The sequence below is a fragment of the Rhinoderma darwinii genome, chromosome 5, assembly GCF_050947455.1.
Source record: "Rhinoderma darwinii isolate aRhiDar2 chromosome 5, aRhiDar2.hap1, whole genome shotgun sequence".
NCBI lineage: Eukaryota > Metazoa > Chordata > Amphibia > Anura > Rhinodermatidae > Rhinoderma > Rhinoderma darwinii.
In genome coordinates, this window is record NC_134691.1 from 281,767,569 (window position 1) to 281,787,090 (window position 19,522).

General features: G+C 36.6%; 1 protein-coding gene across 4 annotated transcripts in view; it reads left to right on the plus strand.

Annotated features, from left to right (window-relative positions):
- The first annotated feature begins 3,967 nt into the window (after nucleotides 1-3,967).
- The window catches only part of ZNF385D (zinc finger protein 385D), a 239,533-nt gene continuing 223,978 nt past the window's right edge, over nucleotides 3,968-19,522 (plus strand). For 2 of the 4 annotated variants that reach the window (XR_012847739.1, XM_075827208.1), the window contains exon 1: nucleotides 3,968-4,376. Coding sequence is in view for 3 of the 4 variants with exons in the window: in XM_075827208.1 (XP_075683323.1) it covers nucleotides 4,355-4,376 (22 nt within the window). In the remaining variant the exon portion in view is untranslated. The remainder of the gene's footprint in view (nucleotides 4,377-19,522) is intronic. The other 2 variants (XM_075827209.1, XM_075827210.1) reach the window with 2 other exon arrangements.

Sequence of the window (19,522 nt, forward strand, 5' to 3'; positions counted from 1 at the left end):
AATTTTGTATGTTATGATTAAATCAATGGAGCTTTACATTCACTTCTCTATTTTTCATCGTTATGACACAAGTAGCTTGCAAATATTATCGAGGATAACGTTCCCCATAGTTAATGGGTTAAATATCAAAATATTTTTTGCATGATTAAGCAGGCTTCTTTATAGTTGTGACAATCATTTAAGATACACACTATTATGAAGTGCATAGTGAATGTATCATGCCCGCTATGATTTCTGACATATTGACAGACAGAGCAGACACACGATGCGTGTCATCGGAGTGTTTGCGTGCCACGACTCACCCTGAGTTTGTAAGATTGACACACTATCTGACGCATGCGCAAAGGTACCCGGAAGTATCGGCATAATCAACGAGCATGGTGGAGGAAGGGGGATTCAAACAATGGTGAGCCTGATTCATTATTATTGAATTAATTCTGTGCGTTATATTGAAATATTCTGCACCTGTATTGGCTCTATTGGCAGTTTGCAAATTAGATCGCATTTTTAATCTTTTCAACTATTTGGGCGATTTGCCCTTATTATTAATTGCACGCATTTTCAATGCTAACATGTAATCACTTCAGGGTGATGTTTTGATCACATTGTTCTACACTAGGTTTTAAATTTTATACATGATTGGAATTTTATTGCATGATTACAAGGATGTCACAAATTATGTATTTATATGTGCACTCTAACACTGAAATGTATCGCTTGAGAAAGGCCCCATTGAGCAGGGCTGAAACGTTGCGCTTGTGGTGAATAAAGGATCCTTATTTTTCACTTTACTCTGGAGTGCTGACCTGTGTATTGGATTTGTCTATATATATATATATATATATATATATATATATATATATATATATTTATATATATATAATCTATTTCTCACTGGTAAAATTAACCTACCCTAAAAATTCTAGACTGTTCATGTCTTTGACAGCGGGCAAACTTACAAAATCAGCAAGGGATCAAATACTTATTTCCTTCACTGTAAAGTCTAGCACAATGCAGGGCGAGAAAAGCAGTTTCATGTATGAAGAAGGTTTGGCTGTGGCGTAAGTGTAATACGTAACTAACTGTGGCTGCTATCACTTTTAGGAGGGCACTGGGGCATCTGAAAAAGAGACATGCAAAATCTTTTCACCAGTGTCCTCTGTGTGTCACATGTGCCTGTCCCTTGTCCCATTGTCACCTAACTCAGGCTCAACAAAAATCAGTAGATCCCATACTGAAAAAATTTGTCCACTTTTGGTTCGGTGTTTTACCCAGGTTATGAGTTTGTAACACTTAAAGAGGAACAAACAGACTAAGGTTCTGCAAAGGAAATCAAGCAACCTGGTGGCAATTAAAATCCATGGGCCAATCGTGTAATGTGCAGACATGTCAGGTCTTTCAGACCAAAAGCCTGTTACATACATCACAAAATTAGTCATGCAGGTAGTAGTGAGTAGTGTTGAGGCTTCTGCAGACCAAATCACTTTTCGACCCAATTGCGGAAATGGGAGACCCCTAATAATGCGGACAGTGGGGGAGTGTAATTAAACTTGCAGGAAAAATGAGGGTTCACTTTTTGGCAAGAGATTGACTTTAAAGAGGCTCTGTCACCAGTTAATAAGTGCCTTATCTCCGACCTAATCTGATAGGTGCTGTAATGTAGTGGCTTTTATTTTGAAAAACAATAATTTTTTAGCAAGTTATGAACAATTTTCGAGTTATGCTAATTCGTTTCTTTTTACCAAGTGGGCATTGTACAGAGGAGTGTATGACGCTGACCAATCAGTGTTATACACTTCTCTTCATTCGTGTTTAGCTGTACTCACAGCACAGCGTGATCTCGCAAGAACACGCAGTGCTGTAAGTCCCACAGAAACTTTACCGAAGTGTCGGGAGTGTGAATAGACATCGCATACTGGCTGGAGACAATGTCTATTCACTCTCAAGACACTCCGGTAAAGTTAATGTGGGAGTAAGTGACAGCACAGCGTGATCTCGCAAGATCCCGCTGTGCTGTGAGTACAGCTAAACATAAATGAAGAGAAGTGTATGACCCTGATTGGTCAGTGTCATACACTTCTCTTCACAATGCCCACTTGGTAAAAAGTAAAAAAAAAAACGCCCAGTTGGTCATTAAGAAACGAATTAGCATAAATCTAATATTGTTTATAACTTGCTGAAAAATGATCGTTTTTCAAAATAAAAACCCCTGTTGTTTTCTACATTACAGCGCCTATCAGATTAGGTAGGAGATAAGGCACTTCTAAACTGATGATAGAGCCTCTTTAACCAATTGGGTCACTTATTACTTGAGGCAGGTGACATTGTCACTTAACACTTCTAACATTAAAAAAATTCTAATTTGTATGTGATTACATAAAGACTAGTATTGGCTAGTCTCTAGAAAACAATCATGACAATCACTGAAAACAAAAGAAGTCCAACATTAAAGAACATAATTGTCACAATCGTTGTTAGAATCTTGAGGATGTTTCATTTAGTTCTTGAACACATGATCATTTCTTTTGGATATACACTGGCAGTTCTTGTCTTTTGAGTATACATTATCCCTCCTGGGGTCTCCTGCTGTTTATCCTCCACAGCAATTACATTAAGCCTGGATCTCTGGCAAATATCTTTTTCAAAAACTGCCTTGCCAGAACTTACACAATTGCTAAAAATTAAAAACAGCTGCTGATTGGAGGAGTGAACGTATAGAGTCCCCTTCACGGCTGAAGTCAAACTAAATCTGCGCTTTGGCACAATTTTAAAAGTGGTAAAGGGGCAACACTTAGGAGTTGCTGACTTTACATTAAATCTTCTGTAAAAGATGAGATTATTGAACTATACCGATCCTCTTTTAGGATTTTGTCATTGGAAATGCTACACCAGTCTGCACTAAAGTTCTAATAAAAACATATCTTTACTTTAACTAAAATATTTCGAGAAATTGTACACTTTAGACAATCCCTTTTGAACTGAAGAGTACTTCGAAAATAAGATGATCACAGAATGTCCTGCTGCTTATACCCCCAATGATCATCTGTTATCTGTGTAGGGACCCGACTGTTCAATTCCGCTGCAGTGCCACCACAGGGCAAATGAAGCATTAAAAGGTGCCCATTAAATACGTCTTATTAAAAAATATTTTTACTTTTTGATATACAGCTTCTTTGTATCCTGTATATATAGAGCAGCTGTATCATCCGCTGAGACCTAAAACCTTCAGGTCAGCGTCTCTGACACGCATCATCCACCTGTTATCGATTACATCCAAGTTATGCTCGATCCTGCATGTCAGAGACACACAGGATCCGCTGACACTGAACTTGTCAGTCCCGCTGACCAGACAGATTCAGATTTCAGTGCTAGATGCAGCTGCTCTGTATACAGGATACAAAGCAGCTGTATCTCAAAAAGTAAAAATATTTTTTAATAAAACGTATTTAGAAAGTTGCACAAAACTAACTGATAAACCTTTTTACTAAAATAAATAATGATTTCAAAGGTGTACATAGCCTTTAAGGCTTAGCAGTCAATGTTGGAAATAATTTGCAATCAAGACCAACCCACTCATATTCCCAGATCCCTTAATTCTTCTGGCAAATACCCCAAATATGAACATTCAGGGTTCATTTACAAACATTACCACCAACTCTGTGCTCACACTGTAGGCAATTCTCTGCATCAAAATGCATAAGAGTGCACAAAAAAGCAAATATACTACTATAATCTTATGTAGAAGATAACCAATCAATAAATCACTAACTCATGCATCATTCTATAATAACTGTTATTTCAATTGCTTCTATTGTACAGCGTTGCTATCAGCTAATTGCATTATTTATCTTATCAACTCTCCCTTGAATACATTCCCAGCTGATCAGCAGCAACAGCGCTTGCATTGTCTGGAAAAGGGGAAAATAATAATGCTGGCAAATGAGAACCAGGTTGATAAGATATATTTTGACTCCTAACCAAAAAGCTTTATCTAAACAGGATATTATCACACCTCTAAGGAAAGAGCATGTGAAGGCAAAGTGAGGAAAATCCTTGTGTAGAACTCTAAGAACTGATGTCACATGCAAGGCAAGGACATCACAAGGAGGAGTCAGATTACTGTAAGAATGGGCAGTGCAGTGTACAGGCAGAATAAGTCCTAGATGAGACAGGGATAGGAACAGGGACAGGACTGTACAGCACAGCACTCATCCTAAACACAAGAAGCACTCATCCACTGCTGCAGTACTGGGTTCATTTGCGCCTCTTGAAGAATGAGATCTCCCTGCTTCACATGACAGGCTTGTTGTGTTGGAGTTAATGCAGAATACACAGCAGCAGGGTTGTGATTGGAATGAGAAACATTATGTATTTTGGTAAGTGCCTTTTCCTCATTGTGCTTCAACTTGTCCATACAAAGCAGCTGTTTTGACATATGCATAATATATTCTTTGCGTCTAGTACAGTTCTAATGCTTATCTCTCCCTTCCCTTGTATTTCCTTAACATGCATTGATCTGCAGCGATTCCACTCAGCAGTCCCAATGTCTGTCTCAATGAACTTAGGCTGAACATTAGGTTTAACCCTAACTTGGAAACAAAAGTTGTCCCAGTTCAAGGTTTCATGTGTTAATTGTCTTATGTTTCCAACATTTTCAATATTGTGTTCCAGAGAAATTGAGTTCCTTAAGGAACTGGCTACAAGCACAGTCATAAAATACATTACTTGTTGTAATAAGTCCATAGAGGGCTCACTGATTTTTCTATAATGTGCTTGGAAGGAGTTTGGTTTCATGTTAGTTCTAAAATAGCTTAACAGAATGGTACTGTACCTGCTTGTAGACAACATGCTGTCATTCTCTGCTGCCAGTTATGACCTTTATTTCTAGCACTACATTTCCAAAATCTGCACTGTAATCTGTCATTTACACACATATACTTTACTGTTCACATACAGTAGATCAAAATTAGGTTCTCATCATCTATCAAAATGTTCCAAGTGTGCATAACCCTTGAACATAATATTATTTTTAACTGGTTTCCCTAATATTGCTTTTTTATACCACTTTGATGTTGAAAATATTTGATTTCTATGAAAAACAGAACTTCAATATATGAAGCATGGTCATGTTTTCACTCAATAAGCAACATATGGTGAACAGTGATGTATTTGTGCGGGGGAAAAAAGTACCACAAAAAAGAAAAGAGCTGCTTGGAACAGTTAGTGATACATTACATTGCAATATAATTAACATAGATCTAGTCAATGCAAAACTTATTTGCTTACGTCAAGATGATTCCTGATACAATGTGTAGTTAATAATAAAAAGATGAATGGGGTTATGTATTAATACTTTTGTTTATATTATACTCTTAATCTCCAAAAATTGTTACATGAAACACTGGAGAAAATATTGTAGCACCAAAATAATATTGTACATATATGCCATTATTTTTAAGTGCCTGGTGTGTTAAGGTGTGTTATCATATTAGCTGATAAATCATGTCCCACTTTTTTAGCAAAAAAAAAAAAGACAGGATTATCAAGATTTGGGATTACAAATTATGTAATCCATTGATAAATATGAAGCATGTTCCATAATCTTGTTTATATTTGCACTATTTCATGTAATTCTGAGACTGATATATTACCCCCTGCATATTTTTAAAAGTGGGTGGATGCAATCTTACATAATTTAAATATATATATATATGTATATATATATATATATATATGTATATATATATATACATATATACAGAATACATGACATAGCTAAGAGTCATTGCTGAAAGATTAAGTTGAGAGTATTTGAAAAGCCAGTATGAGTCAATTGTGCCACGCGGTGTCATACTTAACAATACTATTATATATCAGGCGCTCTGAGCTTGTAAATTATCTAATTCAACAGCTGTAGCAATAGGCACACAGTATATATACCACTGAGAGGAACAATCAATTGCATCTACTGTAGGGAAACATGATGTTCCTGTATTGTACATGGTGCAGAATGTTACAGAAATGCCATGTCCTTTATAAGAATATGCTAATGACATTTAATTCCTATTTATTATAACTAGATCTACAAGCTGGCCTTACTTAAGAACTAGGGAACAATAATAGTAAAGTGGGAGGATTTGTGAAGCTTTCTTTTGAAGAGCAATATCAGCATAAGATTTATGAAAATACTTGGAAATATTTTTATGATGGAATTTTGTTAATAGCACTGTAGAATGTGAGTCACTGAAGGGCAAGTGAAGGGTGGATTGAAATGTTCACACCCTGCTGTATGAGCCCATTGCATAAAGATCCATCATGAAGTATATATCTTCTAATTGTCAGATTTCTCACTCTTCACTTGCAACCTGGAGCAATTATTTTTGAATGCTGTCAAGAATTATAGTACAGGATCTATAAGACATGTATAAAACAGAATGGACGGTACATTTTGTAATTATCTAATGGTATAGGAGTCAATGCCAAATTCATATGCAGAAAATGCTGAATTGCACATTATGAACCTATTCTCTTATTATCCTTTTTTAATGCTAATCTTTACACAACACAGATCGACACTGCTTTATACACTTATATCTATAGTGGTTGTGGTCCAAAAACTATAGCTGTAAGCTACATCTTACAACCGTTATATGATTTCTATAGAAGTCAATGAATTAACTATTTAAGTGTCAGGGGTGACCCCCTATGTATTTGGAAACCAGTGTGAGCAGAGTCTTGCTAACAGGTGTTAATATAGGGTATAACTATCCTATGACATGTGTGCCACACAGTACTGTATATTGCCCATTAATTGCCCAAACACATAACTTTTTATACAATACCTTGAATCACTGTCATTTCTACAGTTGCCATAAAGGAAGACTAAAAAACAAGTCGGCGTAAACATTTTTAATAGAACAGTAAAACCAGCTTGTGTTTTACTGTTACAAGTATTATAGCGGACATAAAGTGTAATGCCACTTTCTCATTGTACAATGTTCTCTAAGAAATGGAGCCACTATGAAGATTCACATTTATGGTTTTATGGTGTACTGATTTATGGACTATAAGTGTTAGACCTCTAAAATCCAAGGTTTAAGTTAGGACACTTTATTAAAGTTATCAGATGGTGATGGTCTTTGGATTCTCACATGTAACAAAATCGATGTATTTGTGGTTTGTATTTCTTACACCTGAGAGATACTCCCAACGTGATGAGACATTTTTGTTTCCTCATCCATAAAATACTGAGAATTTCTGCTCTTATAACAGATGGGAGTTTTTTCTTATAATATTAATGATATATGTATTACTGGAGGCAATAGAGAGCTGTTGATAAGTAGAAAATCTTTAGATTGGTAGGACTCCCTTGTCTGATATTTCCACTGATTTGCTGAAATAAATAACAAATTTCTTTTAAAGGGTCACATCAAATGTTGTAAAGGAGGTTTTCTCATTGATTACTTTTTATTATTTTAGTGAAAATAAGTTAAAACTGACAGGATTTAAATGTTTTATATTAAATAAGACTTGTCAGGTAGCTTATATAATTGCTGCATTCAGATTTTTTAAATAAAATATGGCAAATTAAGTTTATTATAATTCACATCAGTTTTGTTTTTTTCCAATGAACAACAGAAGTATTGAGCACCATATTTAAAAAGCCTGTCCAAGATTAGAATACAAGGTCTGATCTTTTTTCTAGAAACAGCGCCACCCTTGTCCATAGTCTGTGTCTGGTATTGCAGCTCAGCGCATTGACTTAATTGGAGATTACATGCAATATCAGACATAGTCCAAGGGAAAAAAACCAGCTGATTTTGTTTTCTAATCTTGCATACCCCCTTTAAGATATGATGATTGAGGGCATGAATTTAATTAATAGGGTTTCCAGGCTTGGCCACAGTGGTGGCGACTGTGAGGGTATGTTCACGCGACAGCGTCCGTAACGGCTGAAATTACGGGGATGTTTTCAGGAGAAAACATCCCCGTCATTTCAGCCGTAACGGCATGTGCAGGCGCTTGAACGCCGCGTCCATTACGGACGTAATTGGCACTGCTTTTCATTGGAGTCAATGAATAACGGCTCCAATTACGCCCCAAGAAATGACAGGTCACTTCTATTTACGGGCGTCTATTTACGTGCCGTCTTTTGACAGCGGCGCGTAAATATACGCCTCGTGTGAACAGACAAATGTCAGCCCATTGCTTTTAATGGGCAGATGTTTGTCAACGCTTTCAAGCCGCATTTTTCGGACGTAATTCGCGCCAAAAACGCCCGAATTACGTCCGTAATTAGTGTGTGTGAACATACCCTAAAGGCTATGGCCAGTGATATCATGTATATCATTTTTTGTTATTTTAACACATATACTGAGTATTTAAAAAAAAAAAAAATAAGCCTGTAAAACACTTTAATGACTTACCACAAAGACAATTGTCAACATGTCTAGTTGTATCATAGACCCTGACCCATTAAATATAACTTCTCCACAAAAATAAAAACTTGATTGGGACTTGACTTTATCAGTGTCATTTTTATATTTTATTTTATTAGTATTGTTCTTCTGGTTATAAAGGTAGAAAGTTTGGAGGTAGAAACTCCATTGACCAATAATGTAGCCTTCTATGCCGCTGCCCACTCATTACAAGCCTTCTGTACCAGAATGCTTTGGAAAGCACCGCATGGTGACTCGGCGGTTAGCACTATTGCCTTGCTGGGGTCCTGGGTTCAAATTCAACCAAGGATAACATCTGCATGGAATTTGTATGTTCTCCCTGTCTTTGTGTGGGTGTACTCTGGTGTCCTCCCAAAAATGTACCAATAGGGAATTTAGATTGTGGCATAGGCTGGCACTATATAAATAAATTAAAGCACTCTTTTTTTCCCTGCCCTCCCATCTCCTGAACTCTTTGCAACACTCTCGGTCATCTTAAAATACCACCTCTTATGTATGCCTCTTTGGCTGCTCCTGACTGTGACTGGCATTGTTTATTGTATGTAATATGCCAAGCTGTGTTCAGGCATTCAGCAAAATAATACCCCTATAAAGGGAATATGTCATCATTAAGTTTTTGGCTGGGTTCACACGACCTATTTTCAGATGTAAACGAGGCGTATTATGCCTCGTTTTACGTCTGAAAATAAAGCTACAATACGTCGGCAAACATCTGCCCATTCATTTGAATGGGTTTGCCGATGTACTGTGCAGACGACCTGTCATTTACGCGTCGTCGTTTGACAGCTGTCAAACGACGACGCGTAAAAATACAGCCTCGTCAAAAGAAGTGCAGGGCACTTCTTTCAGACGTAATTTGAGCCGTTCTTCATTGAACTCAATGAAGCACAGCTCAAAATTTACGGCTGTCAGAGAAGCCTCGCATAATACGAGGAGGAGCATTTACGTCTGAAACGATGCAGCTGTTTTCTCCTGAAAACAGTCTGTCTTTTCAGACGTAAATGCCTGCTATCGTGTGCACATACCCTTTGAATTAAACATACTGTATTTTTTAAGAATATTGGGTGTTTTTTTTTTGTATATTCTATGTCATTATTTATATAAAACAATAATCCTAAAATCTTGCAGTTTTCACTCTGGCCACTGAGCCTCATCATAAGCTGACTCTTCCTGTTCTGTAGAGATCACTTCTCAGCAAACGTTTCATTATCATCACAGGCAGGATTAAGTGAAAGGTATCACCTCTATATAGATAACACATGATCCACCATTGATATTAGGTGATGGACACAGATCCCCTTCTCCCCCTCCCTGCACAATGACCTCTGCACATGTCACAGAGCATGCCGCGAATACTCTCCCAAAGACGTCAATGGGTTCCCTCCTGTTCACAGGTTTCTATGGTTCATGTGGCTGCTGTAAAGCATATCTCTAAATGCTGTTAACATCAGCTCAGGCAAGATGGCTGCCATCATAATAATGTACAGAAAATCAAATATAGAAATCTACAATTAAAAAATAAAAAACAGATTAGAAAAAAAAAAATGATTTTATTTAGGACTAAAATATAGATAATACATTATCTTTAAGCTCTGTGCCTAAACACCTGTGCTGCCGGTACTTTCTCTTTGGTCAGGCTTTGGATATTCTAACCTAGTCTAGCCTTATAAGTATAAAATAATAAGAATGCAAAAATCAAGAATGTGTCTGATAATGCTTCCTTAAAACATAATTTCAAAATTTAGAGTTTGACCAATCTGTTTTAATCAAAATGATAAATGCTCTTATATGAAAAGGTGACCACTTGTATAAAAACTATGGTAGATGTGAGCATAACGGCTTTCCCCCAATAAGAATTATGGTTTTACTACAGCTTTTAAGAACATGGCAAATTAATTTTATAGGAGTTTTTTTCTTTTCTTTTTTGTCTTTGGCCAAAATTACATGACTCTTCACTAGTTAAAACACTTGGCAAGCACAATAGGATTTCAGCAGCTGTTATGAAGTAAAAGTATTTGGAATTTTTTATTTTATCTTTTTACAAGCTTATCATGGTGTCATGTGCAGACATTATAATATAAACAAAATAGAGACATATCACTTTTATACTTTACTTGATTTTCTTAAGGAGGTTCAATGGGTTTATTGAGTCTGAAGTTTCATTCAATTGTAAATATACAAGAAAATATAAGAGTAATGAGGGGAAGTTCTGGGTATATTTTAATGATGTTCTATAGTTTTTTTTTTTAATAAAAGTTTCTTACTTAAGTGAACTGGATTGCAGCTTAAGGCAAAAACATTTTTGGACACAATTGCATCGGAAATAATGGTGTTTAGGCTAAGCACCATATTTATCAAGCCCCCCCCCCACTATCTTTTCTGTAACTTATAAAGGGCATGTGGCTTGCAAGTCGTATTCTGGGCAACTTATTTACCAAAAAACGCCACCACTTTTTTACACTGTCCAACCTGGCATTGCTATATTGTACCCGTATTATTTATCTATTCCCTTTTGCTTATTTAGTGCCAATATATTCTGTAGTGCTGTATATGGTCAACATTCCCAAAGGGGGTCTAAATATAATTTCCCTAATTCAGACAAACACCAGGGTAAACTTCATAGGTAAACAATGAGCATGCATGAGTATCTAAACAATGAGTGTTGGAGGAAACTCGAGTACCCGGAAGAAGCTCATGCTAACATGGGAAAAAATTACAAACATACAAACTCCATGCAAAATTCTCTTTTTCTTGCGGTTCCTCCAAAATAAGCCAATCAGTCTGTTTCACTGAGAATCTTGTACATGGCAAATCAATCACTGATAGAGCCTGGAATACAACCCGGTCGAGCAGACAGAAGCATTTTGTGCCTGTTGACATGATGGTATCTACCTTCAATAATTCATCCAACTGATATTGTTGGTCTCAATGTTCAGCTACCTACAACATTTGGAAACAGGTATGCAATATTTAGCCCAGTGGCCGAAAAGAATGGCTCACCTCTATAAAGAATTTCTGCATCTTCATTAGTAGTGGGCTAAATGTGTTCTTCTGCTGCCTGTCATCCTAGTTCATTAAATATAAAAAAAACATTGCAAAAGCACGCCGTGAGCACTAAGACCACCAGATGCACTGTATTTAGATCATTTTGCATCACTGCTACGTTTATATAGTAAATGTAGCAGTAATAAAAAAAAAATCTAAATACAGTGCATCTGGTGGTCTTAGCGCTTTCAGAGTACTGTTGAAATGATTTAGGATGTGCTGACCAACTTTTTGGTATTTTTGTCTAGATCATTACAGGGATTGCTGCTTTATGCATATAGGAAACTAAACAGTTACTTGTTTTCAGGATCTTTAAGTTACCGAATTTCCATATTCTTACCCACATAAAACATGAAAAATACAGTACAATAACTACATACACTCATACGGACTCAATCAGTTTTTGAAGACTTTCAGAGGAAATTTCATCCCACGTCTTATAGGTCCTCCAAGAAGTGTTACTGGCTTGTAGGGCATTTTTCCCTGACATCACCTTGAAGCTAATCCCTCAACTCCATATGGCTGAGGTATGAAAATTGCTCTAGCTCGTCCATCAAAGACTGAACTCTGACTACCTGTTTATTCATCAAATAGTTAAGAAGCATTCTTTAGATTATTGACCTACAGTCAGATGAAATTTGTAACAATCAAGTTCTAACCACAGGGATGGCATGACATTGTAAAACAAATTTTTCCTTGCACTCTGTGTAATCTCCCACCAGCAATATACCATTACATTTCCTCGATCTTGAAAGCATCAAATACTCCAATTTCCTTTAATTTGCTCAAAATCATGTTTTCCTCTTCCACCAAAATCCCCAAACTTAGGCTTCTTTCGCACTATTTTTAGGTGTATATTTAAAAGCATCCTCAGGGAAAAAAATATATATTTTGTAAAAGTGTGCCAACCATATGCCATATATTTGCATACATTTGCTAAAGAGAAAAAACTAAGTAACTTGCAGCTTGACTCATACATTGCATTTACTTTTTAAAAGTAGCTTGAAGACCTACAGTATCCACTAGACTAATACTAAAAAGTTTCTTGGTACTGCATGTTGTAAAATACTTTTGGCTTACCATAGACAACTACGGGATACTTCAAGAACATGTTTATATGCGTGAGTGCAATATTTGTGATCTAAAACAGTTCTCTAACAGTAGGCTAAATTTCTTCAATCATTGACTTAATTATTGTAGATGTTTGGCAATTATTGTGAAAAATATGCAACTGTAGGAAATGTTGCGGGGGGGGGGGGGTGGTAAATTTTCACTATACTTTAGACTAGAACAAGAATTATACTTGCATAAATACATGTAAACAAAGGTTAAAAAAAGGGGGAACTATCTACATTTTTGGAGTCTATGACCAGGAAAGCAAAATCTATAATCATGTGATGCTCTCACATCCCTGAAGGAACACCTGGGGGGTCCAACGTACAGTATACATGACTGAATGCTGAGCCAAGAATTATTGTTTATATTACAAAGTTACTTCTTTTCTATTTCATTTCTAAAAATTTATTGATTAGATTTTAAAAAAATGCACCCGCTTTAAAGTGCCTTGCACTGAAAGTTTAATGTTTTTATATACTTTCAAATAAAAAGGATGTCTCATCAAGACAACCCCTTTTACAATTCAAGCTAGCCTGTTGGCCTAGTTTTAGAAATCCCCTGCGATCAGCTGCGATCAGCTGTTGGGGAAGCCGCAGTCAGCCGCTTCTGGGGATATGTAGTGTTACATACTGGCCATTCAAATGAATCGTCAACCATGCTACATATGGGTGGGCCGAGTCCACCAGAGTGGCAGCAGTTCTTACTTTAGCAGCTCTCGCTCTGTCGCATAGAAGGGAGTCTCAAGCAAAGGACCACCCTCTATGTACATCTTCAAGAGACAACCTCTTTAACTGTATAAATCTTTTAAATATACAACCTTTCCAAATTCTATGTCATTTATATATACACACGTCGCACGTCAGGTAGGGGAGAATGGAGCGGGCTCACGGTCTGAGCCTGCTCCATCACAGTCAATAGCGACTGCAGCATTTAAGTGGTTAGAAAAAGGGGGCGGCCCCCTGTAACATTGCAACGTCCCCCCTCGACGCGATCGCTCGCTATCGATGGTTTGCATGGTAGCCTGGGGGTCTGATGAAGGTCCCAAGGTCCCCAGGTCTGCCATCTTTGTACTCCTATGAAGCCCTGGGGGGCTTCATAGAAGAGTGTCAATATAACGATATACTGCAACCCATTAGTGTTGCAGTATATCATGCAAGTTCACTGGTTCAAGTCCCCTAAGGGGACTAAAAAAAAGTTAAATACAGTAAAATATATATATTTTATATATATATTTTATATATATATATATATATATATATATATATATATATATATATATATATATATTAAAAGTTAAAAAAATTACCCTTTTCCCATTTCCCCCAAGCAGAATTTAAAAAAATAAACATAACTGGTATCATGTAACATGTCCAAGGTAATGTCCGTACTATTACAATATATCATTATTTAACCCGCACGGTGAAAGCTGTAAAAAATGAAAACACCAGAATCTCCCACAAATCTCCCACAAAAAAAGGGAATAAAAAGTGATCAAAAACTCTAATGTACCCCAAAATGGTACCAATATGGACTACAGTTCGCGTCACACAGAAAATAAGCCCTCATTCCGCTCAATCGACAGAAAAAAACAGTTATGGCTCTCAGAATATGGCTACAAAACTCAAACTGTATTTTTAACAATCAGGTTTTTCCTTTTAAAAGTGCCCCATAAAGTTACGTCTACTGATAAAAAAAAGTTATGGCTATCGGAGTGTAAAATGTTTGCGTTGTGCAATTGGGGCAAAATATAAAAAAAAGTTTAATATTTGATATTGTTAAAATCTCATCCACATGGCTGGTATGGTACTACGAAGTAGATTTTCTGCAAGGAAACTTTGCTCGGAAAATCCACAGCATTTCCATCCTATGTGAATACAGCTTAAGGGTATGTGCACACGCTAAACCAAAAACGTCTGAAAATATGATTTTCAGCCGTTTTTTAGCAACTCGCATTTTTTGTTGTGTTTTTTACGGCCGTTTTTGGAGCAATTTTTCTATAGAGTCAATGAAAAACAGCTCCAAAAATGGTTCAAGAAGTGACATGCACTTCTTTTTACGCAGTGTCTTTTTACGCACCGTTTTTTTTAAAACGCCCCCTCGGAACAGAACACCGTATTTCCCATTGAAATCAATGAGCAGATATTTAGAGACGTTCAGCTTCCGATTTTTCAGCCATTTTTCGGGGCGTAAACGCCCTGAAATACGCTTAAAAACACTGCATGTGCATATACCCTCAGAGTTAATCAATAATTTATATGTACCCCAAAATTATACCATTAAAAATATACAACTCGTTCCACAAAAAGCATCTCTCATACGTAGATGGAAAAATAAAAAAGTTACGGCTTTTGGAATATAGTGATAAAATACAAAAATATTTTCTGTGTTCTGATGTCTCAATTAGGCTGCATCTTTAAGGGGGTAAAGTGATTGTCCCATGATTAAGTATGATATTTCTGTTATATCATGCAAAATTCAACAATTTCTCAAATTTCTCAAATATGCTCCTGTGTCTGGATATTGCTGTTACATACTTGTGTAACGTGGGTATGTTCACACATGGCAGACTCCTTATAGAAATTTCTTTAACTAAAAAATCTCTTCTATACATGTGAATAGGGTTGTTTCTGCAGCATCTGCATGTTTTTTTGCAAGTCCGATTCAGATGTACTGTATGGGACATTCGCCGAAATATCTGCAACAAATCTGCCGCATGTGAATATATTTTTATGAGGCCCCCTGGTGTTCTTTGTATTTCTTCTCGGAACGTCCACCTTATGTGTTTAGTACCTTTAGAAGAAAATTTTACTTGGTTGGCCTCCACAATAGCAGGAAATACTCCACTGCCCTTGCACAAGAAGATATAACAGAGAAATGTAATACAGATGTGTCCACCCTTACCTTTTGTCATGATACCAATTCAATACAGTATCACATCATTCAGTATAAAACGTATATATTAAATGGATACATTGTTTTAACATGGGAGTCTATGTGTGGGATGGATGGCCAATGGATTGCATAACATCAGAGGCAGCTGTCACAGCCATCCAGTAAAAAAAGTATATGCTAAAGGTATACATTATTTTTTTTACATATGAGTCTATGGGGGACGGATGGTAGATGGATGACCCCTGTCAGAGGCATCCATCACAGCCATCCAGTAAAGAAAAAGTAGACGTTAAACGTATACATTTTTTAACATGGGAGTCTATGGGTGATGGATGGCGTCTGTCGGAGGCATCTGTTGGAGGTATACGGTTTTTTCAGTTTTTTTTCATTTTTGTTTAACATTTTGCATCATTAACATTTGTACATCTCGGGATATGTCGGGTTTAGACATAAGTTACATCTGTATTTAATCGTGGGACAACCCCTGGCTGTAATGAGCACAATAATCATACTAAATCTTTCTAAAACCTATATGTCTATCTATATATCTAAATAACTATCTATTATGTATCTATTTGCTTTATATATTTATGATCTTCACCAGAGTACAATAGAAGTCATTAACTCGAAACTCAAAATAATTTTGAAATTAGTATTACCTAGTCTTTTACTCTTCTGACCCAACAGTCCATCTGTTTTAGTTTAAAGCGTACCTAACTTTTTATTATATGAGGAATAACACTATTTTTGGACATTATCTGATTTGTATATGGCATTATTTAGCAGTTTTCCCTTCTGCAGGCTCTATCTCTAATTCTCAGTTGTCTCTGAGCTAGTGTGCAGAGCTTAACTGCTATCATGTCTCCTATACAATGCAGACATAGAAGAGGAGATTCCTGCTCTCCTACCTCTATCTATCACATATATAGAATCTGCATCAACATGAATGAGATTATACAGCAGTAATGAGCAGTATACCTGAGAATCCAGCATTTAAGTGGAACACTTACCATCACATCTGTGTGTTCGTCAAGGGCTCCTGCTCCTACCTCCTGCTCCCCCTCCCCTTTCCATAGACTTGTATAGTCAGGCAGTGTAGTGACACACCCCCATCTTCTGCAGCTATCAATTCTGCTCTGTAACCAGTGGTGGACAATGCTTGACATCAGGGGGTGGACAGGAGATTACAGGAAGGGAGACACCTAGTGGCAGTAACTTCACAATGAATTTACATGGATAAAACAACTAAATCTTAACAGTAAGTAAGTTACAAAGCTGTTTTATATCAGGTATACTATTAGATTAGCATGTTTAAAACGCTAGTGTCCATTTAATGTTTTAACTCTAGTGATTTGGTTTTTTTAGGCTGGGTTTCTGGCATGCTATTTTATTTGTATTGGTTGACGAAGTCTCATTGAGAGACATGGGTGTTTATTTAAAGAAATAAAAATAAATAAAAACTGCTACAAAAACACACAGTGTAAACTCAGCCCTAGATAGATGATAGGCAGATAGATAGATAGATAGATAGATAGATAGATAGATAGATAGATAGATAGATAGATAGATAGATAGATAGATAGATAGATAGATAGATAGATAGATAGATAGATAGGTAGGTAGGTAGATAGATAGATAGGTAGGTAGGTAGGTAGATAGATAGATAGATAGATAGATAGATAGATAGATAGATAGATAGATAGATAGATAGATAGATAGATACATACTTGAATTGATTCACTGCTCAGTTGATGTTGGACTTGGTATTGTGCTAATATTCTGTTGCACTGATAATTGTCTCTGTAGCAAGATTTCTTTGTACTGTTAAAGGGCTGAATGCCGGGATTATATGGACTTTTTGCCAGGGTTCTATTTTACTATATTGTATTGTAAATGTTTGCCAAAATTCTATTGTACTGTAGAGGGCCTCATTTTTTTTGTTCCTTTCCTTTACAGAACTCAAAGGGCACCTATCACCATGATTAGATGGCTTAACCATCCATACACCATTACACAACTTGCCATTATTTCCTATATTGAGTTAAAATGTATGTTTCAAATGTGTCTGGTTACTATGAATTTTCTATCTTTCAAAGTTTAGAGTTTACCATTGTAATTATTCATAAGGGATTCATTCAGAGATCCAAATCAATAGTTGTTTTAAGTGCTGGGTAGCTCTTAAATATGTTCTGCCTGTTACTTAATCACAATCTCTGCAGGTCTGTGGAGACCAGAATAGTCACTGTTACTCAGCTCATCATTTTCAGCGCTATGCTCCTGCTATGCCCCTGCTATGCCCCTGCTATGCCCCTGCTATGTCCCTGCTTTGCTTCTGCACAGCATGTTTACCCTGACGGGCTCTCTCTTCATCTTGTCTGCACTTTCCTGTTTTCTTTGCCTCTTGACCCCTGCCAGAATACGTGACAAACCTCACCACCATCATTATGGCCTTATTTTAACCCTTTAATGCATTATGATATAAAGGTACATCACGGTGATCGTGCGGGTACAGCTGGGAGTATGGCACTAACAATTTATACCCTATAGGACACGGCCTATTTTGAAACAGCAGTATTTTTAATTTTTTCGTCTCTGTGTTCCGAAAGTCATACTTTTTTTTGTGTGAAATGAGCTCTATAAAAACTTGTATTTTTGCGGGACAAGTTTTAGTTTTGTATTTGGTACCATTTTGAAGTACATATAGTGTATTGTAAAAATGTTACCATAATCAATATTTATCACCTATTCGCAGGATAGGTAATAAATATCTGATCGGTGGAGGTTCAACCGCTGGAACAACGACCGATCAAGAGAATGGGCTTACCTTGCCGTTTCTGGGAGCCCCATAGGATTGGAGTGGTAGTGAGAATTCCTGGGCCACCCGGCTATTCATTTCTCTGGGGCCGCTGAAGATAGTGCTCGGCAGCCCCATTGAAATGAATAGAACGGACTACCGCTCCATTCCTATGGGGCTCCCAGAATCGAGAAGGTAAGCCCGTTCTTGTGATCAGTGGGGTTCCCAGCAGTCGGACACCCACTGATCAGGTATTTATCACCTATCCTGTGGCTAGATGATAAATAATGATTCTTGGAAAACCCCCTTTAACTTTTTTGGGGGGGAAGGTTGGAAAAAAATTTCTTTTTTTTTTTTAGGTTTTATTTAATGGAATTCACTGTGCGGTATGTATGACATGATACATTTATTCTGTGGGTCATGACTATTACAAGGATACCAATTATATAATGTTTTTTTACTTTTGTCCAATAAAAACATTTATAAAAAATTTTTAGAAACATTTTTTTATGTCCATGCATTCAAAAACCCCTTTATTTTTCCATGATGACAACTTATTTTTGTAGGACGAGTTGTATTCTTCATTGGTACTATTTTGGGATACTGTTTTTTTATCACTTTTTATTCTGTTTTTTTCAATGGCAAGATGATAAAAAACAAACAGCAATTTTGGCAGTTTTTTAATCATTTTCTTACGGCGTTCACCGTGTGAGATACATTTTGTGTTATTTTCATCATATGGGTCACTAAAAACTGCGGCAATATCAAATATGTATATATTTTTTTCATTTTTACACTTTTTTCCAAAATAAAGGGCTTTGTACAGGGAACTATTTTTGTTTACGTATGCTATTTTTAAATATTTTTCTCCAAAACTATTTGAACACTTTTTTTTTTACTTATTTTTGAGTCACACTGTGAGACTTGAACATCTGACTTTCTGATTGCTCATATAATACATTGCAACACTTCCTTACCATCTAAGTGGTTAAACTGCGAGGATGGGAATTATCTATTATATTACAATATATTACAGTCTACACAATTAGTATATTACAGCCGACACCTGCAAGTGACGTCGCCGACTTAGCTCATAAGCCAGTGACATCACAGCATCATAACAGTACGGTGGCTCGCATTAACTAACCACAAGCTGCGACACACTATTACAGCATAGAGCGGGAAGGGGTTAAGCACCGTCAGGATCAGCATTGCG